Raw genomic sequence first — 23,756 nt, 5'->3', positions numbered from 1 at the left:
AGCCAACCCCCCAGCCAGGAATCATGAGGACATCATAACCCTCCAACTTACCTCTTCTCTTCACCCAGCTAGATCCATAATTTATCACCTCCACCCCCAGTACTAAACTGCTTTTCCACTTCAGATCACGCCATTATCCTTCACCCAGATGCTCGAGTCAAAAACATAGGAGTCATGTTTGACTCCTTTTTTCTTGCTACCCTATGTCAGCAAATCATTGTGTCTTCAACTCCAAAATATGTCCCACACCTATACTTTCTCCTCTGTTTGCCCCAACACTAGTCCAAGCCATTTTCAACTTTTACCTGGACAACTTACCTCATCTGCCTGCCTCACTATTTCTCTACTAGGTCTAGTCTTTCTGCACCAACCAAAGTCATTCTAAAAATAGAAATCATGGCATTTTACAACCCTGCTCACAACCCTCCATCTGCCCCTCACCCCATTACACACAAAATACAATCTGGACTCTGGCCATGATCCCCAAAAGAGTCTAGCATCTTTCTCTTTACTACTCTACCTTCTACCACTGTTTGGAAAACACCAAACTCAGCCTTGAGGTTTCCGTGAACTCTTCCTTTTACCAAATTTGTAGTTTTGTTTTGGTTTTTTATTTTTTTAAATTTATTGATTTTAGTGAGAGAGGAAGGAAGAGAGAGAGAGGAACATTGATTTGTTCGTACATGTACCCTGACTGGGATCGAACCGCAACCTCTGAGCTTCAGGACGATGCTGTAATTAAACTGAGCTGTCTAGCCAGGGCTACTGGAGACATCTTTGCACAGAGATAGATCTTTGCATAGTTAGCTTCCTTCTTTCACTCAGATCTCTACTCAAATGTCGCACGCCCATCCCCAGAGAGGCCCCCACCATCATTACCTGTCATTCTGTTTAATTCTGTATTGTCTGTTTCTTCCAGAAGACTGTAAGCTCCATGGGGGCAGAGCCTGATACTTATTCATGGCTGTATCCCCAGTGCCTAGCACAGGACCTGGGACATAGAACATGGGCTGGTTATTATTATCTGTGGACCCTTTGAAAGGAAGAGATTGTATCCCAGACTGTGTGGCCCTGGCCCAATTATCCCCCTGAGCCTCTAAGCTCCCTATAGTTCCTGCTGGCAGCACCACTGCCTTGCATTTCTCTGGGGTTATCTGCACGTGGCCTGCAGCCAGGAATGTCATACTTGCCTAATCTCTTCAGAAGCTTGAACAATCCTAACTAAGGTCCTGGGAGGTACCCCGCCGCCAGGATCTCAGCTGGCTGTGCAGAAGTCAGGGCTCCTTGCTGCAAACCCAGACCCTTTTCCACCCCACCTTCCAACAGGCCCATCTGCTCTGGAACTGTACATGTACCTTCTTGGGAGGCATCTTTCTCCCTACCCCCCCAAGCCCATATGCTTCCCAGTGTGGGAGAGGCCACTGACCAGCTTGAGCTCCCCTTCGCACCCCGTAGGATAGAAATCAGACCTAAAATTAGGTTGCTGGTTCTCAACCCTTCTGCATGCGAGCGGCTTTAGGTAGGGAGGTGTTGGCTTTGTTCTGTTTTGCTCCAATACCTACGCCTGAGCCCCAAACTGCAAGATTCTGGTTTAATTAGTGTGGGATGGAGCCCGGGCACTAGTGGGTGTTTTCAAGAAGTTCCTCAGCGGGATATAATAAAAAAGACCGACAATAACACAAACTGGCAAGGCCCCTCAGACTTTACTGCTAGGAATGTTACCATGGTGCAGCGGCTTCGGAAAACATTTGGCACTTCCTTATAAAGTTCAACATAAATTTATTTTACAGCAATTCCACTCTGTGCTCCCTATAAGGGGCCTGTATCGTCCACCTGACAAGAAGGAAAATGTATGTTCTCACACAAACACCTGCATTTTCAAAGCAGCTTTATTAATAATAGTTCCAAAGTGAAAACGATCCAAATGTCCATCAGCTGGTAAACAGATAAACAAAATGTGGTATATCTATACGATGGAATACTGTCCAGCAATTCAAAAGAATGAACTCCTGATACATGCTGAATACAGCATGTGCAAATCTTAAATACACTATGCACAATAAAAGACATAAAGACTACATTTTGTGTGATCTCGTTCATATGAAAGGTCCGAAAAAGGCAAATCTATAAAGACAGAAAACAGATGAGTGGTGAATCATGGACAGGGCGACGCAGAGAGGGGTTGTCTGCCAACAGTCCCAAGAGATATTTTGGGGAATGGTAATATTCTAAAATTGAGTTGTGGTGATGGTTGTGAAACTATGCAAATTTACTCAAAATCATTGACTTGTCTATTTGAAACTGGTGAATCTAGTGGTATTTCAGTGATACCCCAATAAAGCTGTTAGGAAGGTTTTTCCCAGCCAGGGTTGAGAGCTCTGACTTAGAAGCCAAGTGCCCTAGGAACTCCCTCAGCAAGGACCCGGGCTCAGTTGGTACCCTCCCTCCCAACCCTCACCGAGGCTCCAGGTCAGTTTCCTCTGATCTCAGAATTTCAGGAAGCTAGGCCCTGGCCGATTGGCTCAATGGTAGAGTGTTGGCATGGCGTGCAGGAGTCCCAGGTTCGATTCCCGGCCAGGGCACACAGGAGAAGCACCCATCTGCTTCTCCACCCCTCCCCCTCTCCTTCCTCTCTGTCTCTCTCTTCCCCTCACGCAGCCAAGGCTCCATTGGAGCAAGGATGGCCCAGGAGCTGAGGATGGTTCTGTGGCCTCTGCTTCAGGCGCTAGAACGGCCCTGGTTGCAACAGAGCAACGCCCCAGATGGGCAGAGCATCGCCTCCTGGTGGGCATGCTGGGTGGATCCCAGTCGGGAGCGTGTGGGAGTCTCTCTGACTGCCTCCCAGTTTCCAGCTTTGGAAAAATACACACACACACACAAAAGTAGGGCCTAGTTTCAATTTTATTTTCCCCAGAATATATAGAACTGTACTTCACATGTTTATAGATGCATTTCTGCTGATGCTGTGTCTAAAAAAAAGAAAAGAAAAAAAGAAGAAGAAGGAAAAAAAAGAATTTCAGGAAGCTGCCAGCTGTCGCCCTGGCTTCTTTTTTGAAGAACGCTGGGATTTAATTCTGCTGACTCAGCTCATTTGGGTGTAAACATCCCAGCTCTTGGCCACTCTGCCCAAAGTGAAAAACTAGGCATCAGAAAGAATGGGCAGGATGAAGGCAGGGACCACCACAGGTACCCCCACCCCTGTCGGGACTTGTTCCAAACACCAGCTGCGAGGCTGAGTGCTAACCCAAAACCGAAACTGCCCCCCCCCGACCCTCCCTCGGAGGTGCTCAGGTTGACTCTTGTCTCAATATACTACACCTTTCCACACTTCTAGACTTTGGCGCAGGCTGTATCCTTCCCTTTCTTTGCCCATCTGGAAAATCCGATTCTTCCAGCAACATTCAGTCATGGTCATCTCTCCTGAAGTCTCTGAATCAATGTCCACCCCCTGGCTGTCCCAACAGAGCCCTTATCTCCCTGCAGCTGAGGGTTTATTTCTGTGTCTGCCTCTCCCACTCCTCCGTGTGCTCCCTGAGGGCAAAAGGCCTGCCTTGTTCAGTGCTGGTTCTCAAGGCTCCAGGACAGGCCCCAACACATGCTGGCCCCTGCGCATGAGGAAATGAAAGGGTGCGCGCCACACCACATCAGACACTGACCGGGACGGGAAGACCAGAGGAGACGTCCAGTCCCCTCATCTATTCTTGGCGCTTCTCTCATGTGGCCCCAGAATGGCCAGAGAGCCACTCCCTGTGGAAACCACAGTTTGGGGTGGAAGACTCCCTTCTACAGAATTCCTGGGCCCGGCCCACTCGCCTTGGAAACTGCCTTAGTGTTATTTAAACTGCAGAAAAGGGCTAGGAGCGGTAGCTCAGGCGGGGCTGGGGGGCGGGGCAGCCTGGAACAGGGTCATGCAGGAGCCTCCCTTCCCGAATCCCCAGGACCTCAGGGGTTGAAATGTGCGGTTCCCTCTCAGCTGCTTTTTGCTGTAGCTGAAAAGAACAAGGGTGTTAAGATACTTTGAACCTCGGCCTGTACGTTTCTGTTTCTGCTTTTACATGGAGACTGGGTTTTGTCCTGCACGGAGGCTGGTCCTCCAGAGGCTCTGATATCAGGCTCCCAGCCAGGACTGGCTATCACTGGAGAAGCCCTGCTGATCCCAACCATTTCTCCCAATCCAGCCCTCCTGTCCAGACAGGCTTCTTAGTCTAGAGAAGTTGACAGAGTGCTTGAAAGCCCAGGATCTCTGCTCATCCCCATTGTGTGAGTAGAGGATGCCAGGCTGCTGGCAGGGTCTCTGTTACAGTGGGCAGCTCGTGCTTTTCTTGGCACCCTGCAGGGTGCTGCCTTGGCGTTCCCATCACAGAAACCAGAGCCTGGAATAGACACGGGAATACCTGAAAAAGTCACCCAGATCTCAATACAGTGTGGTCTGCCCACAGTCAACAAATATTTAGTGTCAGCCACAGCACTGGGCATGAGGCCACAAGGGAGAACAAGCCCTGGCCTTGCTTTTAAGCACTCACAGCCTAGTGGACAAAGAAAATGGAGAGACACACCACAGGATGATATAGAAATAGAGAAGAGGTGACCTGACCTAGCCTGGGGGGAGGTGAGTTCAGGGAAGGCTGCCTGGTAGAGGTGACATCTAAGCTAAGGCTTGAAGGCTGTATTAGGCAGTGGGGAGACAAGTAAAAGCAAATAGCACATGCAAAGGCCCCATGATAAAGAGACAATCTCATACATTTAGGTAGTTCAGGATGGCTGGGACTGGTTGAGGAAAACTTGTTTGAAAGTTTAGGTCATGTGGCCCTGGCCGGTTGGCTCAGTGGTAGAGTGTCGGCCTGGCGTGCAGAAGTCCCGAGTTCGATTCCTGGCCAGGGCACACAGGAGAGGCGCCCATCTGCTTCTCCACCCCTCCCCCTCTTCTTCCTCTCTGTCTTTCTCTTACCCTCCTGCAGCCAAGGCTCCATTGGAGCAAAAGATGGCCCGGGCGCTGGGGATGGCTCCTTGGCCTCTGCCCCAGGTGCTAGAGTGGCTCTGGTCGCAACAGAGCGACGCCCCGGATGGGGAGAGCATCGCCTCCTGGTGGGCGTGCCGGGTGGATCCCGGTCGGGCGCATGCGGGAGTCTGTCTGACTGCCTCCCCATTTCCAGCTTCAGAAAAATACAAAAAAAAAAAAAAAAAAAAAAAAAAAAGAAAGAAAGTTTAGGTCATGAATAACATGAATGTATGTAAAGTGCTTGGGGCAGTCCATCACAAATGCTCTACCATGGTACTTCTCGTTACAATTATGGTCTTGTGAGCCAAGTTACAGGTTTGGAACTTTATTCTGTGGTCAATGGTGAGACAGACAAAGGTTTTAAGCCCAGGGTAACTTGATCAGATTTGTAGTACGACCAGACTTAAAGAGAGCCCTTTGACTGCAGGGTGGATTATGGACTAGGAGAGAAGCAAGGCTGAAAGTCTAGAACAGGGGTCCCCAAACTACGCCCGCGGGCCGCATGGGCCCCCTGAGGCCATTTATCTGGCTCCCGCCACACTTCTGGAAGAGGAACCTCTTTCATTGGTGGTCAGTGAGAAGAGCACAGTATGTGGCGGCGCCGCAAAGTGCAGCATTGCTCACGTACAGTACTATTTCCGGTGACGCAGGACGCACGCTTCACAGCTCCAGAAGCGCGTCATTTCATTTGTTACAGTTAGCAGTGACAAATATGGAACCGGACATTGACCATCTCATTAGCCAAAAGCAGGCCCATAGTTCTCATTGAAATACTGGTCAGTTTGTTGATTTAAATTTACTTGTTCTTTATTTTAAATATTGTATTTGTTCCCGTTTTGTTTTTTTACTTTAAAATAAGATATGTGCAGTGTGCATAGGGATTTGTCCATAGTTTTTTTTATAGTCTGGCCCTCTAATGGTCTGAGGGACAGTGAACTGGCCCCCTGTATAAAAAGTTTGGGGACCCCTGGTCTAGAAGACCAGTTTGCAGACTACTATAATAATTCAGAAAGAGGTATGGGTTAAATATCCCCCAACAGTGGAGTAACATATATTGTATGACAGAATACAGCAATGAAAATGAACTGACTACAGCTACATGGATGGGTGTTGCAATGCTGAGCAAAAGAAGGCATAAAATAGGACTGTATAATTTCATTTATATCATGTTGAAGAAACAGGCAAAAGTGTTTAAGGATGCATGCTTATGTGGTAAAACCATAAAAGCAAGTGAGTGATTACCACAAAAGTAGTGGGGAGAGCAATTACCCCATCGGGGAAATCTGTTAGACAATACCTTGAGCTGAGTGTTTACCCAGGTGTTCACTTTGTGACAAACACATTAAGTTTTACATTTCTGTTTTGCGCACATTTCTGTATGTGAGGTAGTGTTAACAAAGTTTTTAAAATAATGGCGCTTGCTCTAAGACAGTGGAAATAAGGATGGATAGGTTATGACTATACATGGAAAGTGAGATGAGATTTTGAATCCAGTTTGATGAGAAACCTAGTTAAATATTGAGGTAAAATTGGTATATAACATACTAGTTTTAGGTGTACAAGAGAATCATTCAATCTTTGTATACACTACAAGGTGATCACCACAATTTAAGTCTAATGATCACTGGTCACCATACAACTGGCCTCCTTCACCCATTTTGCCCATCCCAACCTTTTCCCCTTCTGATAATCACCAATCTGTTCTTTGTATCTATACCTTTTTTTTTGGGGGGGGGGGAGAATAGGATTTATTTATTTATTTATTTATTTATTTACAGAGACAGAGAGAGGGATAGACAGGGACAGACAAGGAACAGAGATGAGAAGCATCAATCATTAGTTTTTTGTTGTGCATTGTGACACCTTAGTTGTTCATTGATTGCTTTCTTTTTTTTTTTTATGTTTTTTTTTTTTAATTTTATTTATTCATTTTAGAGAGGAGAGAGAGATAGGAGAGAGAGACAGAGAGAGAGAAGGAGGGGAGGAGCTGGAAGCATCAACTCCCATATGTGCCTTGACCAGGCAAGCCCAGGGTTTTGAACTGGCGACCTCAGCATTTCCAGGTCGACGCTTTATCCACTGCGCCACCACAGGTCAGGCTTGATTGCTTTCTCATATGTGCCTTGACTGCAGGCCTTCAGCAGACCGAGTAACCCCTTGCTTGAGCCAGCGACCTTGGGTCCAATCTGGTGAGCTTTTGCTCAAACCAGATGAGCCCATGTTCAAGCTGGCGACCTCGGGGTCTTGAACCTGGGTTCTCCACATCCCAGTCCAACACTCTATCCACTGCGCCACCGCCTGGTCAGGCTGTATCTATACCTTTTATTATTATTTTAATTTTTAACTTACTGATTTCAGTGAGAGAGGAAGGGAGAGACAGAAACATCGATTTATTCCTGTATGTGCCCTGACCGGGGATCGAACCGGTAACCTCTGAGCTTTGAGATGACATTCTAACCAACCAAGCTCTCCAGCCAGGCCTTTTTTTTTTTTTTTTAAATATTTTTTGTATTTTTCTGAAGCTGGAAACGGGGATAGACAGTCAGACAGACTCCTGCATGCACCCAACCGGGATCTACCCGGCACGCCCACCAGGGGGCGACACTCTGCCCACCAGGGGGCGATGCTCTGCCCCTCCCGGGCATCACTATGTTGCGACCAGAGCCACTCTAGCGCCTGGGGCAGAGGCCAAGGAGCCATCCCCAACGCCTGGGCCATCTTTGCTCCAATGGAGCCTTGGCTGCGGGAGGGGAAGAGAGAGACAGAGAGGAAGGAGAGGGGGAGGGGTGGAGAAGCAGATGGGCGCTTCTCCTGTGTGCCCTGACCGGGAATTGAACCCGGGACTTCTGCACGCCAGGCCGACGCTCTACCACTGAGCCAACCGGCCAGGGCTTAAAAATATTTTGTTGACTTTATGGAGAGGAGGGGGTGGAACGGGAAGTATCAACTCCCAGCTGCTTCGCTTTGTTGCTTGTCCTGTGCGTCTTTACTATTGGGAAAGCCCAGGGTTTTGAACCAGTGACCTCAGCATTCCAGGTCCATGCTCTATCCACTGTGCCACTACAGGCCAGTCTATAACTTTAATTAATTAATTAATTTTAGAGAGGAGAGGGAGAGAGAGAGAGAGAGAGAGATGGGGGGGGTGGGGGTGGGGGGAGGAGCTGGGAGCATCAACTCCCATGTGCCTTGACCAGGCAAGCCCAGGGTTTCGAACCGGCGACCTCAACATTTCCAGGTCGACGTTTTATCCACTGCGCCACCACAGGTCAGGCATATAACTTTTTTAAGATTCCACATATAAGTGAAATCATATGGTGTTTGTCTCTTATCATGATACCCTAAAGGTTCATTCATGTTGTTGCAAATGGCAGAATTTCCTTTTTAAAGGTTGAGTAGTCTTTCAGAATATATCTGTATCACATCTGTATCATGTAGGCCTTTTCCCTATCTTGGCTGGAATAAACATAAACAGGGGTGCATGTATCTTTCCAAATCAGCGTTTTCTTTGGACAGATATCCATGATCGTATGGTAGTTCTTTAATATTTTCTTAGGAAACCTCATACTGTCATACTGTTTTCCATACTCACTGCACCAATTCATGTTCCCATCAACAGTGTATGAGGGTTACCTTTTCTCATGCTCGCAAACATGTACTTCTTGACTTTTTGATAGAGAATCCTAGTTTCTTAATTATTCATACTATTGCCTCCAGTTTTGACACTCCTAGCCCCACCAAGCTGCATGGGGCCAGGCACCAGGGACACCAGAGAGCCTGCCCAGCTGGGGTATCTGTAAGCCTGCTTCACGTGGGAAGTTCAAAGTAGGATAGTAGGTGAGTTTTGTTTTTCGAGCTACCACTGCAAAGTTAGCTCACTTTGGAGACCAGAGGAAGGTAGAGCTAGCGAGTCTGCGGGCCTCTACTAAAGAATCCTGCATGGAGCCCCGCGTGGGGTGTCTAGCAACTGCAAGTCTCCTGCTGGGCAAACATCTGTGGCTGGTTTGAGGTCTCAGTGAGGATTTGCACTGCAACTAGTGGTCATAGATGTTAGTCTTGGAAAGCCTCTCAAGTGCCTTTAGTTTATAATTTCCCAATTTTGCCCAAAGCCTTTTTTTTTTTTTACAGTGTAAAATTTTTATATTTCGAATTAGCCAGCTGAACTCAGCAAAACCATCTTTATTGTCTTCCACAGCTGTTCTTTCTTCTACACAAGAACACTTATAACCTGTGCAACCTCATTACGGTAGAAGGGTCAATTTGCATGCAGCCTGGATATGGAAAACGGCAGCAAACCCACCGGACAAAAGTCCAGAGAGGGTGAGCGACAGACTCGAAGTGGCAGAGCTGCGCGGGGGTTGGGACCCCAGTCCGCTACATTCACAGCCTGCGTCACCGGGACTCCGCCCTCCGTTCCGCGCCTAAGCCGAGCCCCCACAGGTTTTAAGCCCGCCCTGCGCCCCCGGGTGCGCACCCTCAGTACGACCCTACCGGCGCGCCGCCCACCCGGGACCTTCGGGCCCAGCGGGTGTGCTCGCATGGGAAACTGAGGCAGGGAGTGTGCTTGTGAGTTCGTCCCTTTCTCAGTCCACACTACAGGGCCTGCAAAGCTGTCTCCCCCTCCTCAGACCCGCATGGAAGAGCAGGGAAAGATGGGAGAAAGGGGAGGGGGACGAAAGCTAGCAGGGTCTGAGAACCCGGCCGGTCCTGCCACACTCAAGATGGCGGGAGGCAGCGGCGAGATCCCTCAGAGGAGGTACCAGCGCATGCGCAGCGCGGAGTCCCGGCCCGGGACACAAGATGGCGGGAGCGGCGCTGGGGAGGGCGAGGCGGAGGCGGCAAAACGGGCGGCCGAGCAGAACGTGTAGCCGCATCCCCTCGAGTCCGCTTCGGGCAGGTAAGAGCCCCAGGAAGCCATGGTCCCGCCGCGAGCCGTGCCAGGATCCGAGAGTCCGAAGCCGGGAGGCGGCGGCCTCTCCGACGCTTTCCACTCGGGGCCACCGCTTGCTTCGTCTCTGCCGCCGCCGCCATCTTAGACCTGCGGGTCAGCGGCCCGGCCGATGGCCTGGGTGAAAGAGGTGGGCCCGGAGAGCGCGAGCGGAGCGGCCTCTAGGGCCCCTCCGCTGCTGCCGCCGCCACCGCCTTTGTGTCGGGCTCCGACTCTGAGTCGCCTCAGCCCGGGGGCGGGAGCGCGCGGCGGGGCGGGGGGCGGAGTCCAGGAGATGGGCTGGCGCGCGCGCGCCAAACAGCCCGCCCACGCTGGGGTGGGGGAGAGGAGAAGGTGTGCACGCGCTGGGGGTCGCCCCTCCTTCGCGGGCCCCCTCGCACCTGCGCACTTTGCAAGTCCTTTGACTCCGCCCTACTGGGCTGGGGCATTCTGATTGGTGTATTACTGGGATGGTCCCGCCCATTTTTTTCCGGTCCCGGAATCGTACACCACATTCTGGTGTGTTCCTTTGGTTGCGCACCTACAATTGTTTATTCTCTGCTTGGCTGTCAAACTGCGGTATGTTGGTGGCCGGCAAGCTCCAGAATGAGTAGAAAGGTTATCTTTTTAATAGCAAGTTATCTCTTATTGAGAGTGTACAATATGCTGGACTGTACGGTTGGAGAGACTATAGAGATCGAGTGATCGCTTACAGATCGGAAAGTGGCCGAAAGATCTGGAACCTGGGTCTTTCCAAACCCAGCTGCTACTTTGGTCAGCAACCTGCTGCATTCAAAGCAGCTGGGAAGTTAAACCTTTTTTTTTTTTAATTGTAAAAAATTGGTGAAGATTTGAAGTGGTATAAAGCAAAAATTTTGATCTTCCCGCCTCTTAGTCTCACTCCTGAGATTCGCTTAAAAAATACAAACACTCGTGTACCTCCCCTCTCTATTTCTGACTCTTCAGGTGTGGAGTGAGGGACTGAAATCTGTTTCTGTACGAGCCCCGTGATGATTCTGATGCGTAGCCGGCTTTGGGAGCACTGCAGTGTCCCGGTTTGGCCTCATTAAGCTGTGCTGCTCTGCCTCCTCTGCAGAGTTAATCCACCTGCTGCATCAATATCACCCAGTATTTCTTGGGGGAAATAGTTTCCAATAAAGTTGAACACGCTGTGTAATATAATACATTTGCATGTGTTTTCTTTGTTGCTTAAAAAAAAAACACAGCTCGTTCAAGATAGTGTGTTTTTCACCCACTATGGGTGGCTTGGAACTTGCCCCATCTGTGATTTGTATGGTTGTTCACTTTCCTCTTGTCTTAGGGGTACTTTGGTTGACAGGACGAGCTATACAATTTGCAGGGCTCCAGTATGCAAAATGAAAATGTGGGCCTGTTGTTAAAGCTTAATTAAGAATTAATTAAAAATTTCAAGACTGACAGCAGAACATTAAATTAGGCTTAGGGCTCTCCTCAACACAGAGCTCTGTAGGACTGCAGGCTTCAGGTCTGTGGGGGTGAACCTGTTGGTTGGAAAGCTTGAGAAGTGCCATTTTCATCCCCGGAACCCTGGCTCTCCCACAGCATGTCCTGCCCTGTCTTGGGAGCTTCCAGTTTGCTCTGTCATTGCCCCTTTTGCTGTTGCCCCTGCCCTGTAGCATTTTGCAGGTCTGTGACTTTTTTCTCCTATTTGCTCTGCAGTTGCTGATGCACGGAATTCCCTGGGACCCCACTCCGTCCACTGCTGACCAGCCCACCTACTTGTGCTGAACCTTTCTGCAGGCCTCCCCCTGCCTGTGTGGGACCCTGTGACGTGGGGTCCGTCCAGCCAGAGAAGAAAACCCTCTTATGCTAGCATTGCAGACCTCAGAGGGTGAGAAAAAGAGGGACCTCATTCAGCCTTGAGACCTGTAGGCTCAGCCCCGAGGCACCAGGAACCCCAATTCCCCAGAGAACCAAGGCAGTTCCCGCTTCTTCTCCCCTTGGTCAGTGGCTCCAAACGTTTTTGTCACTGTGGACCCTTTTTGTTGTATGTATGTCCTCTTGCTGCCTGCATTTTTAGCTACCAGACTGTACAGATGAAGTAACCATTCACTTTTCCCTTTCCAAATTAACAAAGATGTCTACAACTAAGTCTACAATAAAAGATGTCCCAGTGATTCTTATGGTGTTGTCAACAGCCAATCAGAGCTTCTGATCAGCATGAGATTATCAGTGTGACCACAATAAGTTGATAAAATTTCAGCAAGCAAAGATAACCGATGTTTAAATTGTGCCTTTGTGGTATTTTGGTGGGTAAATACTTGATTTATTTTGGGTATTGTGATATACTGAAAACACTGTTAGGATCACCAGTTTGGCCACAGTCGGCCACCTAGGAGTCTACCAGCCAGGTTGGGAACTACATTGTCCATTGAGACTTGTGGGTGTGTTTTGGGTGGTGGTAGTAGGTAATACACATCTGAAGGAGCTGACCTCCTTCCTAATATTTAAATAAAATTTCACCTGGGGATTATGAAGGACTGTGTTAGATTAGGTATCCCTTCTCAGCTCCACTGGCTCATCTGTAGTTTAAAATGAGGCACCTAGTGAGATGCCATGTCCCTTCCCAGGCTGCGCTTTGAGCAGTTAGATTTTACAGGATAGGAGCAGGAAAGAGGAGTTATAATTCCTTCTTGTGGGACTAGCTTCTTAAGGATAGACCCTGTTCTGTCTTGTTTGTCACTGGGTGCTTTGTAAATATTTGCCAAATGAACAGATCTCCTGTTGGTTCCAGCTACCCTGCTGAGCATTTTGGAAAGAGCTAAACTGGATCCAATTCTTAGTCCTGGGAGTTCTGACAGTCTAATGGGGAAAAAACCCAGTTGATAGACCATAGACTTTCTGAGTGCTACAAAGTAGATGTTCATGGCCCAGAAGAGGGACTCTGACCACCTTACTTGGGGAGGGAAGAGTCAAGGAAGGCTTCCTGGAGGATGTGATCCTAGTGGCAAGCCAGGCAGAGAATTGGGAAAAGAGGATTTCAGGCAGAAGGAGCAACAGGAGTGCACCCATTTAACAGTTGAGGGAACTACAACTTAGATGGCCGGGCTCCTTCCTGGCACCATGCTGGCCCTCCAGAACAGGACTGGATTGATTTCTCCACATCTGCAGGTGGTCAGGGGTGGAGCTTGTAATTGGTTGGTAGGGTGTGGAGCTGACCTCCATGCCCGGCTGTCCCTGACACCCTTTGGTCCTCTGTGTGGCAGGTCTGGTGTGGGTGCTGAGATGGCCAATGAGAATCACGGCAGCCCCCGGGAGGAAGCGTCCTTGCTGAGTCACTCCCCAGGCACCTCCAATCAGAGCCAGCCCTGTTCTCCAAAGCCTGTCCGCCTGGTGCAGGACCTCCCAGGTACTGGCAAGGGGCAGTGGCAGGGTGGCGGGGTCAGGAGGGTGCCCCAGAAGCAACCCTGACCCAGGGTTCCCTGCTTGTTCACAGAGGAGCTGGTGCATGCGGGCTGGGAGAAGTGCTGGAGCAGGAGGGAGAACCGTCCCTACTACTTCAACAGATTCACCAACCAGTCCCTGTGGGAGATGCCCGTGCTGGGCCAGCACGACGTAATTGTAAGTGCCAGCCTCAGGCAGGGTCTCAGAGCAGCCTCTGGCACTTAGGTCTTCCCCAAATGTATCCTGAACAGCTTTTATGTGTGTAGTCTGCAGATACACTGACAACAAGACAGAATCAGTACCTGCCCTTATGGAACCTAGACTTATATGGGGAGACTGGCATGTACACAGATGGTTAAACTAGTGTATGACACTCAACTTGTACTGCATGCGGGGTGCTCTGCTTGGGATGGAGTTGTGAACAAACTAGACACGGTCCTGCCCTTGCACACTCGGGGCGCACGATCTGCTGGCGAGGGCCAGTAGGGTTACAATGCAGCATAGCGTTGAGGATGCTATAGTACCTCAGGGATCCTGACTGGGTCTGGGTGAGGGAGTTCTCCGAAGGCTTCTCTGAATCAGTGGTTAAGACGAGAAGGAGGGCTAAGGGAAAGTAGTAAGGGGAGGACAAGCACATTCTAGGAACTAGTGTCAGTGCGGTCCAGTGGGAGCTGGGTCCCTGTGAATTGGGCAGACTTTCTTTTCTTGTGGGTAGTCAGGCCAGTTTGCATCCCCGTTTTGCAGATGAAGACACTGAGGCCCAGAGAGGGGAATGGCTGGCCCAAGACCTCACAGCCAGTAAGAGGCAGAGCAGGACTTGTACCGGATGCGATTTAAGGGCCCCACTGCTCTCCTTAAAATGATACTTTTGGTGTCATCAAAGGCATTACATTCACAGGACCTTTTGGGTTTTTTTAGTGAGAGAGAGAGACACACAAAGAAACAGGAAGGGAGATGAAAAGCATCAACTCATAGTTGTATCACTTTAGTTGTTCGTTTATGGCTTCTCATATGTGCCTTGACCGGGGGCTTCAGCTGGGCCAGTGACCATGAGGTCATGATGATCCTGCACTCAAGCTGACGACCTCGGGGTTTTGAACCTGTGACCTCGGCATTAAAGGTCAATGCTCTGTCCACTGCCTCACCACCAGTCAGACACAGCCTTGCTTTTTAAAAAAACAAGCATTTCTTGAGGTTTCCCTTCATTCCTGACTTTCGTTCTGGTTCTCAATGGTGAGGTGTCCTGGCCAGTTTGAAGGTGAGGGAATTTGAAAGGGAAGTAACCCCTAAGCTCTCACAGTTCAAGTAGCAGGCAGGAGTGGCACCAGAGTTCTTTCTGGATCCCAGCCCCTTCTGTTCTCCAAGGAGCAGGGGCTGGGGTATCAGGATTCTGCAGTCTTGGGACTCCTAAGCTGCTGGCCCTGGTTGCAACTCTGCTGGTCTCTTTCCTGCAGTCAGACCCTTTGGGGTTGAATGCGACCCCACCGCCCCAAGACTCAAGCTTGTTGGAAACCCCCCCGGCTGAGAACAAGCCCCGAAAGCGGCAGCTCTCAGAAGAGCAGCCAAGCGGCAATGGTGTGAAGAAGCCCAAGGTGAGTGTCTGCGGCTCCCTGGCAGGCAGGCAGCCACCGGGCGCCCCGCAAGGGCAGGGCCCTGGCAGGGCAGTCAGGAGGCCCAGCTCCCTGGTACACACAGTGCTGGAGCCCTCAGCCAACACTCCTAACCTGATGCCTCTGACTCTTTGCTCCAGATCGAAATCCCTGTGACGCCCACAGGTCCATCGGTGCCCAGCTCCCCTAGCGTCCCGGGAACCCCAACACTAAAGATTTGGGGGACATCCCCTGAAGATAAGCAGGCAGCTCTCCTCCGACCCACTGAGTAAGTCCCTGCTGATTGGCTTGGGACCACCCCTTGTTGATGGCCAGTGTGCCCGGCACTGAGGGTGTGGTGGCTGGCAGGGTGGCCCTCCTGCCCTTTGTTCTGCTCTCCTCATTGCTCCTGTCTGTGCCCCAAGGGTCTATTGGGATCTGGATATCCAGACCAACGCCGTCATCAAGCACCGAGGGCCTTCAGAGGTGCTGCCCCCACACCCCGAGGTGGAGCTGCTCCGCTCCCAGCTCATCCTGAAGCTCCGGCAGCACTACCGGGAGCTGTGCCAGCAGCGGGAGGGTAACAGCCTCGGCCTCGGCCTCCTGTCTTCCTCCACCGTCAGCAGGAGCGGGGCGGCGGCTGGGCTTAGGGATGGCACAGTGGGGCCCAGGGCTGGAGCATGCGCTGTAGGGACAGGCCTGTGGGAGTCCCAGCTCCACGAAGTGCTGGCCCTGTACCTGGGGCTCATTACTTGGCCGCTCTGCACCTGGGTTCAGCATCTGTAAGACAGGGACAAGAATAGGGCCTACATGTGAAGGTGGCTGGTGTCAGCAAACAATTAATACAATTTTTAAAAAATAATACTTAAAGAGTGCTTACTATTTACGAGCCACTATTCAAAGCCTTTTTATGTATCCATAGAATGGCACAAAAATGAGAATACCACCTGGCCTTTGGTGGCTCAGTGGATAAAGTGTCAACCTAGAATGCTGAGGTTCAAAACCCTGAGCTTGCCTGGTCAAGGCACATGCGAGAAGCAACTACCAGTTGATGCTTCCCACTCCTTCCCCTTGCCTCTCTCTCTTTCTTCTCTCTGTAAAAGCCAATAAATAGCCTGACCTGTGGTGGCGCAGTGGATAAAGTGTTGACCTAGAATGCTGAGGTCACTGGTTCAAAACCCCAGGCTTCGCCCTGGCCGGTTGGCTCAGCAGTAGAGCATCGGCCTGGCGTGTAGGAGTCCCGGGTTCGATTCCCGGCCAGGGCACACAGGAGAAGTGCCCATCTGCTTCTCCACCCCTCCCCCTCTCCTTCCTCTCTGTCTCTCTCTTCCCCTCCCGCAGCCGGGCTCCATTGGAGCAAAGATGGCCCGGGCGCTGGGGATGGCTCCTTGGCCTCTGCCTCAGGCGCTAGAATGGCTCTGGTCGCAACAGAGCGACGCCCCAGAGGGGTAGAACATCGCCCCCTGGTGGGCATGCCGGGTGGATCCCGGTCAGGCGCATGCAGAGAAGTCTGTCTGACTGCCTCCCCGTTTCTAGCTAAGGAAAAATGAAAAACAAACAAACAAAAAAAACCCCCCAGGCTGCCCTGTCAAGGCACATATGGGAGTTGATGCTTCCTGCTCCTCCCTCCTCTCTCTCCCCCTCTCTGAAATGAATAAATAAAATATTTAAAAAAAAAGCCAATAAATAAAATCCTTAAAGAAATTACTTAGTAAATAAACTTGCTTAACTGCACTGAAATACAGAATCCCTTCCCTTACCGTTTGTAGTACTTATTAACATATTTTATAAAACTAGTGATTCTCAGAATATGCCCTAGAAAACGTTGCTTAGAATGGAAGCTCCTGACCTAACGGGCTGTCGTTTCCTCTTGCACCTCCAATACCCCCACGATGCCCCTTGTGCCGGGCCACGTGGAGTCTGCCGACTAAAGTCAGACTGCCCTCGGCACTCCTGTTCTGCAGGCATCGAGCCGCCTCGGGAGTCTTTCAACCGCTGGATGCTGGAGCGCAAGGTCGTAGACAAAGGCTCTGACCCCCTGTTGCCAAGCAACTGTGAACCAGTGGTGTCTCCTTCTATGTTCCGTGAAATCATGAATGACATTCCCATCAGGTATAGCCCCACAGCTGAGGCTGACCCAGGGCCACTTAGATTGCATCCAGTTCTGCATAGAAGGGCTCTAACTCAGTGTACTCTAACTAGGTTATCCCGAATCAAGTTCCGGGAGGAAGCCAAGCGCCTGCTTTTTAAATACGCAGAGGCTGCTAGGCGGCTCATTGAGTCCAGGTATGGCTCTCTCCCCTCCTCCTGGCAGGGTGGGTCTGGGATGGGATGGGGGTGGGGAGGGCAAAGGCCATTGGCTTACATGGGGATGTCATTGCTCTTGGTGGCAGAAGTAATGCCACCTCCCAAAGGCAGAAGAAAGGCTGTCATGTAAGCCTAGGCATTGGTGCCCAAATGGTGCTGGGAGTGGGATGGGAGGAATAAGGAGGGTGGAGCAGACACTTACACTGGCCCCTTGTGTGCCCCCTGGCAGGAGTGCATCTCCTGACAGCAGGAAGGTGGTCAAGTGGAATGTGGAGGACACCTTCAGCTGGCTGCGGAAGGACCACTCAGCCTCCAAGGAGGATTACATGGTGAGTGGCCCTGCTAAGGCCAATGGAAAGGCTCTGTGGCCACTTTCTCCCAGAAGGCCACTGTTCCTGCCCAGGCTGGGCAGGGTCCCACAGCAGCCTCTTCTTGTGCAAAACAGCAGACCTTTGATGCTCTTCAGTCCCCACTCATGTAAATGGAGATGTTTGTCTAGGCTCCTGGCTTTCTCCCCAAACATTTCCATTAAGGTACTTAATGGAATCCTGTGTTTGGCCACATACCATCAGTAGCTACCTTTTCAACTTAATGAACAGTCCACATCTTGAGTAGATTTTTGGAAACATATCGACAAACTTTTTTCTTGGATGTGTGTGTTCATATATTTATGAGTTACCACAAAATTCAATTCCCTACTTTAATGTGTCCAAAACAGTTCTTTTTCTCTGGCCCAAACCCATCACTTCTTTAACTCTCCACCAGCACTAGCAATGGGCTTTCTTTTCAGGACCATTTTTCACAAGAGACAAGGTTTCGCACTTCACCATAGTAACTGTGTACTTGACACGTAGAGATTGACAAAGGTAGGTGTGTGCTCACTAGCCAGAGTGACTCATTTTCACTCATCACTTCCACATGTGTGATTCAGCAAAATTACAAATGCCCAGTTATCCTTGCAAGTCGCTAAAGCTCAAATTTCAAATCTGCCATGACCAAGGAAGGACCCCATTTTGTAATGGTATCTTTCCCCGATAGACTACAAATGCTGTATAAGCAGGGACTATGCCTGGTTGTGTTTCCCCAGCAAGTATCGTGGGATCTGGCACAGTCTAACTCCATTAAGTGCTGGCATTTATTGGACTTTACTATATGCCAGGGGCTTATTAAGTCCTTAACAAGAATGGTCATACTTAATGTTCTGCCTGCCTTGTTAGGTAAGTATTTTGTGTACCCTTAACGGTTGAGTAAGATTCCAAGACACCAAGGGATTTGTCCAAGAGACAGCTAGTTAAGTAGCAGAGGCTGTTGCAAAGCAAGGACTGCTGCAGCCCAGCAGCCCTCCCCTGCCTGCCCACCCACTGGCACCCCGTCTCCTCCAGGACCGCCTGGAGCACCTGCGGAAACAGTGTGGCCCGCATGTCTCGGCCGCGGCCAAAGACTCCGTGGAGGGCATCTGCAGTAAGATCTACCACATCTCCCTGGAGTATGTCAAACGGATCCGTGAGAAGCACCTAGCCATCCTCAAGGAAAACAACATCCCAGGTAGGGGGCCAGGTGGCAGGGAGCCCGTTGTGGCGCCATCAGCTCTGTCCTGCGCCCTGACTGAAAGGACAAGTGAGACAGCCTCCAGGCAAGAGAACGGTTTGGGGTGGCCCCTCCAACAGTGTCTGGGACACAACCCACTGTACCCTTTGGCCAGGCTGTCTCGGCACTCCTCTAGGAGAGAGGGAGAAGTGACGAGAGAAGGTGGGAGACAGGCCGGGGGTAAGTAGTTAGTGGACCTGCGTTGACATCCATTCTCTGTAAGCCTCAGTTTCCCCAAACTGAGGTATGATAACCTGGCCAATAGGATCAGGTGTGGATTCGGTGGTAACATAAAGTGATTGGCCCCAAGAGATCCGTCAGTGAGCTATTGTAACTATTCTAAGGAAGGTGATTCAGTTCTATTTCTGCATGGCATCTGAGTCTGCCTGCCTGCCTGCCTGCCTGCCAGGCCCAGAGGCATGGCACACCAGGGGCCTGTGTCAGTACAGAGCACAGTGACAGAGGCCACTAGTTCTTGCCCCCATTAATCACCTGGCCGTGCTCTTCGTTACTGAACTGTCAAAGCTACACTGACTCCACGGGATAGGGTTACCTCCCGTGGTTACTGGGACAGGCAGGAAGCCCCTAGCACACAGTGGGCATCCAGGCTGTCCCAGGTGAATACTGGCCAAGTGGGTGGCCTCTCACTGCTCTCCCTGTCCACAGAGGAGGTGGAGGCCACAGAGGTGGAGCCCCGCCTGGTGTACTGCTACCCAGTACGGCTGGCTGTGCCTGCGCCCCCCATGCCCAGTGTGGAGATGCATGTGGAGAATAACGTGGTATGCATCCGGTATAAGGGAGAGATGGTCAAGGTCAGCCGCAACTACTTCAGTAAGCTGGTAAGAGCTAGGGGAAGGGGAGGTAGGTCTCCACAAGTGGGAGAAGCGAGGGCTGGATCTTTCTTGACCCAGAGTCCTTAGCAAGAGGCTAGTGACGGAGGGGGGACCTGTGCTGAAGCCCACTGGCTTTCTGTCCTATAGTGGCTCCTTTACCGCTACAGCTGCATTGACGACTCTGCCTTTGAGAGGTTCCTGCCTCGAGTCTGGTGTCTTCTCCGACGGTACCAGGTATAGGCCGGGGTAGCAGGGGAGGGTCCCTCTGGGGGGGCGGGGGAAGTCTGAGCACCAGATGCCGACTGTGGCCACTCTGCAGATGATGTTTGGTGTGGGCCTCTACGAGGGGACAGGCCTGCAGGGATCCCTGCCGGTGCACGTCTTTGAGGCCCTCCACCGGCTCTTTGGTGTCAGCTTTGAGTGCTTCGCATCACCCCTCAACTGCTACTTCCGCCAGTACTGCTCTGCCTTCCCGGACACAGATGGCTACTTTGGCTCCCGCGGGTGAGAGCCAGGGGCTGCTGGGTCCCTCCTGCCCAGGCCAGAGTGCGGATCCCACCTTGGCCGGATACTTTCTAATGTTGTAGGGCTTTGGAGTTGGGCTGTCCTGGGTGTAGTCACTGCCTTCACCAGAAATGTGACCTTGGACAAACCCCTGAATCTCTGGGAGCCTGTGATCCCCCACAACCAAGACTGTGGGTTTGTCTGCGAATTAGCCCATATTTGGAATACTGGGAGGAAAGAGAAGTAATTGCATAGACCTCATAGACTAATGGGGTGAAGGGAAGGGGGAGGTGAGCACAGTTAGGAGGTGGTGCTGTCTCCAGTTGGAGGTCAGGGCCCGGCCAGCAATAGGGAGAGTCCAGCAGCTGGGGAATTCCTGGGTGTGGCTCGTGCGGAGATGACAGGGGGTTCCAAGCTGGAGTTGAGCTCCACTAATCAGCTCTGTAGGCTGGGGTCATCAAGCCTGAGCCTCTGTCCTCATCTATTCAGTGGAAATGGCCACACCTTGTCCGGGGACAAAAGGATGAATGTTGGCCTCTGGCCTGATCAGGGCCATCTCGTCAACCTCATGCCTAAGGGTGGGAGCAGCGTCTGTTTCTGGCTGAGGGACTGGGACTTAGAATGCTCACCTCTGTCCCCAGGCCTTGCCTGGACTTCTCCCCACTGAGTGGTTCCTTTGAGGCCAACCCTCCATTCTGCGAGGAGCTCATGGAGGCCATGGTCTCTCACTTCGAGGTGGGTATGCTGCTGCTGAGGTGGGGAATGGCAGGACTACCAGCCACCTGGAGGGCAGCCCCTGACGTCCACCCCGCGCTACCTCCCACAGAAACTGCTGGAGACCTCGCCAGAGCCCCTGTCCTTCATCGTGTTCATCCCTGAGTGGCGGGAACCCCCAACACCTGCTCTCACCCGCATGGAACAGAGCCACTTCAAACGCCACCAGCTGGTCCTGCCTGCCTTCGAGCATGAGTACCGCAGTGGGTCCCAGCACATCTGCAAGTGGGTACCCGGGGAGGGCGGGGGTTGTAGGGCTGGGCTGATCAGGTCGGCTGAGCCCTACCTGAGCCGGTGCCTCTGTCTGCAGGGAGGAAATGCACTACAAGGCAGTCCACAACACAGCCGTGCTCTTCCTGCAGAATGACCCTGGCTTTGCCAAGTGGGGGCCGACAGCCGAGCGGCTCCAGGAGCTGAGCGCCGCCTACCGGCAGTCAGGCCGCAGCCACGGCTCCAGCTCCTCCACATCGTCCTCCTCGGAGGCCAAGGACCGGGACACGGGCAGAGAGCAGGGCCCTAGCCGCAAGTCTCACCCCACTTAACACATCCTGCGGGGAGGAGGAGCCCCAGGGTGCTGGTATGGACTGCTGGGACTCAGGCCCTCGGGCTGCCAACGACACAGGAAGATATGGCTCTGCCAAGGCTCCCCTCCCTGCTCTACCCCGACTCCCCACCTCAAACTCCAAGTTCCCTGTAAATAGGTCCCATGTCTTCTCCCCCCACTCTATGCCACCTTGTTTCATTTGTAAAAGAAAATACAAAAACTCTCCAGCAAGAATGAGTGAGGGTCTTGAGGGCAGAGATGGCTGAGGACCCTGGAGCCACTTCTGGGATCACACCCTGTACCTCCAGGCTCATCTCGATTCCAGGGCCTTAACACCCCACCCCCAGGGCTCCGGCATCTAACATTTCACCCTGCTGTCCCCACAACTGGGACCCAGTGGCCACAGTGTGCCCAGCAGGTCTACAGTCCAGAGCCCTGTGCCATCTAGCTGGAAAACCCCAAACTTCACAGCTGAGCCTGTGCCAATCCTGGGAGCAAAGGACTGGTGGCTGTGCCCAGGTAACAGCTAGATGCCTGCTGGTGCTGCAGTCACCATAGTGAGTGGGCAGTCAGGTGTGTTTTCCAGTCGAGGGTCAGGAGAAACAGCTCAGAGCCACCACAGGCCTCAGCACAAACAGGCTCCTGGCTGCACTTCCCTTTGCAGACTCCTGTGCAGGGAACAGGTGCTCCTCTGGTGTCCAGGGGGATGCTGGGGGCTCTGGCAGGCTGTCAGGCCTCTGCCACAAGGGCCTGCCCTGCTGTCAGCACTGTCCTTCCAGAGGGGAAGGCTGGAGGCCCTGTGGGCTAGGCTGCCTCCACCTCGCTCCCCCTCGTGGCTATAACAGGTTCCACCTTTCCTTCTGCTCCCCCAGTCCTTGCCTGCTTCAGGCTGTAGCACCAAGTGGACAAAGTGAGCTGGCCAGGGCTAGACTTTGGTCCCTTTATTGAGACTGAGAGACCTGTAGGTCCATCCAAACAAAAATAAATTTCTCTCTCAAAGCCTGCCTGCAGGCTGGGGCGCCCAGCATGACCTGGCTGGTGCCCATGGCTGTCCCCCCAACTCCCATAGCACAGGTCTGGCTCCCTCGGAGACCCTAGGTGGAGCAGGGAGGTGAGTCCTGGTGCCCCCCACACCCACAGCAGGGCTGGCCCCGACATCCATAGTGTGCGCTGTGCCCCTGGGGCTCAGTCATCTGTCAGGGTGATGACGTCGTATTCGATGCCCTGGTGTTGCAGCTGTTGGATGTGTTCAGGCACTGTCTCCTCTGTGCCAAACAGGCCCTGGGCTTGGGCCATGGCAGCATCAGCCACCGCTGCCAGGGGAGGGGAAAAGATGGTGAGCCTGAGGCCCTAGAAGCGAGGTCTGGGCCCCGTGGTCCTCGGGGTCGTGCCTTACCTGTGACAGCTGAGTGTGCTGCCGCCTCAAGCTGGGCCTGTGTGACGAGCTGCTGGCCTGGGGACACAGGCACATACTGGATCTGGAGGGGAGAAGCCAGAGATGTGGCCTGGAAGAGCCCTGCCCATGCCCCAGCTCCATACGGTCCCCCAAGGGCCCTACCTGGGACTCCTGAAGGAATGGGGCCCCTTGTTCATACTGGATGTGTGTGATCTGGCCGTCCTGTACCTGCAGAGAGCACCGACCTGGTGACACCAGAGGGAGGTCATGCGTCCCTCCCTACCCTCACGCTAGGCCTGGCCTACCTGGATGTGGTGGCCCTCTGGGACCACAACGTACTCCTGGGGGAGCAGGTGCTGCACCCCGTCCTGAGAGATGATGTACTGGACCTGAGGGCGGGCAGAGGGGCGGGTCTGGGCGCCTGTCCAGCGGGGGCGCAGCAAGCACGCGGAACAGGGCACCCAGGGACACACCCTGGGGGGTTGGAAGTCCTGCTCCTACCCAGAGTGGGACCTGGGAGGAGGGCAGTCGTGGCAGAGGTGCTCGGCAGCAGCTCACCTGGTTGTCGGAGGTCACCAGGTGCTGTACCGTCTGGCCGTCTGCTGTGGTGATCTCTTGGATGTAGGTGGCTTCCTCCTGTCATAGCCAAGCCAGCTCTAGCCTCCGTTCTCCACGTGCCCCAGCCCTGCCCTTGACGTGCCAGCAGCGCCCCCAGCGCAGGCTCTCACCTGATTGGTCACTGTCTGCTCCTGGGCCACGATGATGTGTTCCTGGCCCAGTGCCTGCTGCAGCTGCTCTGGGCCCAGGACCCCGTGACTGGACTGGAGTGCGGCTGGGCAGAGAGGGAGGTGCTCACTCGGGGCCTCTGGGAAAATC

At 52.3% G+C, this 23,756-nt stretch overlaps 2 protein-coding genes across 5 annotated transcripts in view; one reads left to right on the top strand and one right to left on the bottom strand.

Moving 5' to 3' along the window:
* Positions 1-9,138: 9,138 nt before the first annotated feature.
* Positions 9,139-21,718, top strand: PCIF1 (phosphorylated CTD interacting factor 1). 2 transcript variants are annotated; one of them, XM_066237333.1, is made up of 17 exons: positions 9,139-9,893; positions 11,622-11,793; positions 13,169-13,311; positions 13,399-13,523; positions 14,801-14,938; positions 15,097-15,224; positions 15,361-15,515; positions 16,900-17,047; positions 17,138-17,221; positions 17,472-17,571; positions 18,625-18,787; positions 19,496-19,668; positions 19,810-19,896; positions 19,982-20,166; positions 20,808-20,901; positions 20,993-21,165; positions 21,303-21,718. In XM_066237333.1, the coding sequence occupies exons 3-17, from the start codon at positions 13,188-13,190 to the stop codon at positions 21,355-21,357; spliced, it is 1,932 nt and encodes a 643-aa protein (XP_066093430.1). In that variant the 5' UTR covers positions 9,139-9,893; positions 11,622-11,793; positions 13,169-13,187; the 3' UTR covers positions 21,358-21,718. The 2 variants fall into 2 exon arrangements, with proteins under 2 accessions (XP_066093430.1, XP_066093428.1); XM_066237331.1 differs by having other exon boundaries at positions 21,251-21,718.
* The window catches only part of ZNF335 (zinc finger protein 335), a 29,607-nt gene continuing 21,406 nt past the window's right edge, over positions 15,556-23,756 (bottom strand). Inside the window, exons 23-28 of one of the 3 annotated variants that reach the window (XM_066237330.1) lie at positions 23,609-23,745; positions 23,439-23,516; positions 23,186-23,269; positions 23,043-23,108; positions 22,881-22,962; positions 15,556-15,715 (exon numbers count right to left, since the gene is read on the bottom strand). In XM_066237330.1, the coding sequence (XP_066093427.1) occupies positions 15,684-15,715; positions 22,881-22,962; positions 23,043-23,108; positions 23,186-23,269; positions 23,439-23,516; positions 23,609-23,745 (479 nt within the window). In that variant the 3' untranslated portion in view covers positions 15,556-15,683. Of the gene's footprint in view, positions 15,716-22,534; positions 22,798-22,880; positions 22,963-23,042; positions 23,126-23,185; positions 23,270-23,438; positions 23,517-23,608; positions 23,746-23,756 lie in introns of those variants that run through there. The other 2 variants (XM_066237328.1, XM_066237329.1) reach the window with 2 other exon arrangements.

The sequence above is a fragment of the Saccopteryx bilineata genome, chromosome 6, assembly GCF_036850765.1.
Source record: "Saccopteryx bilineata isolate mSacBil1 chromosome 6, mSacBil1_pri_phased_curated, whole genome shotgun sequence".
Taxonomy (NCBI): Eukaryota; Metazoa; Chordata; class Mammalia; order Chiroptera; family Emballonuridae; genus Saccopteryx; species Saccopteryx bilineata.
This window is presented reverse-complemented; position numbering and strand designations above follow the sequence as displayed.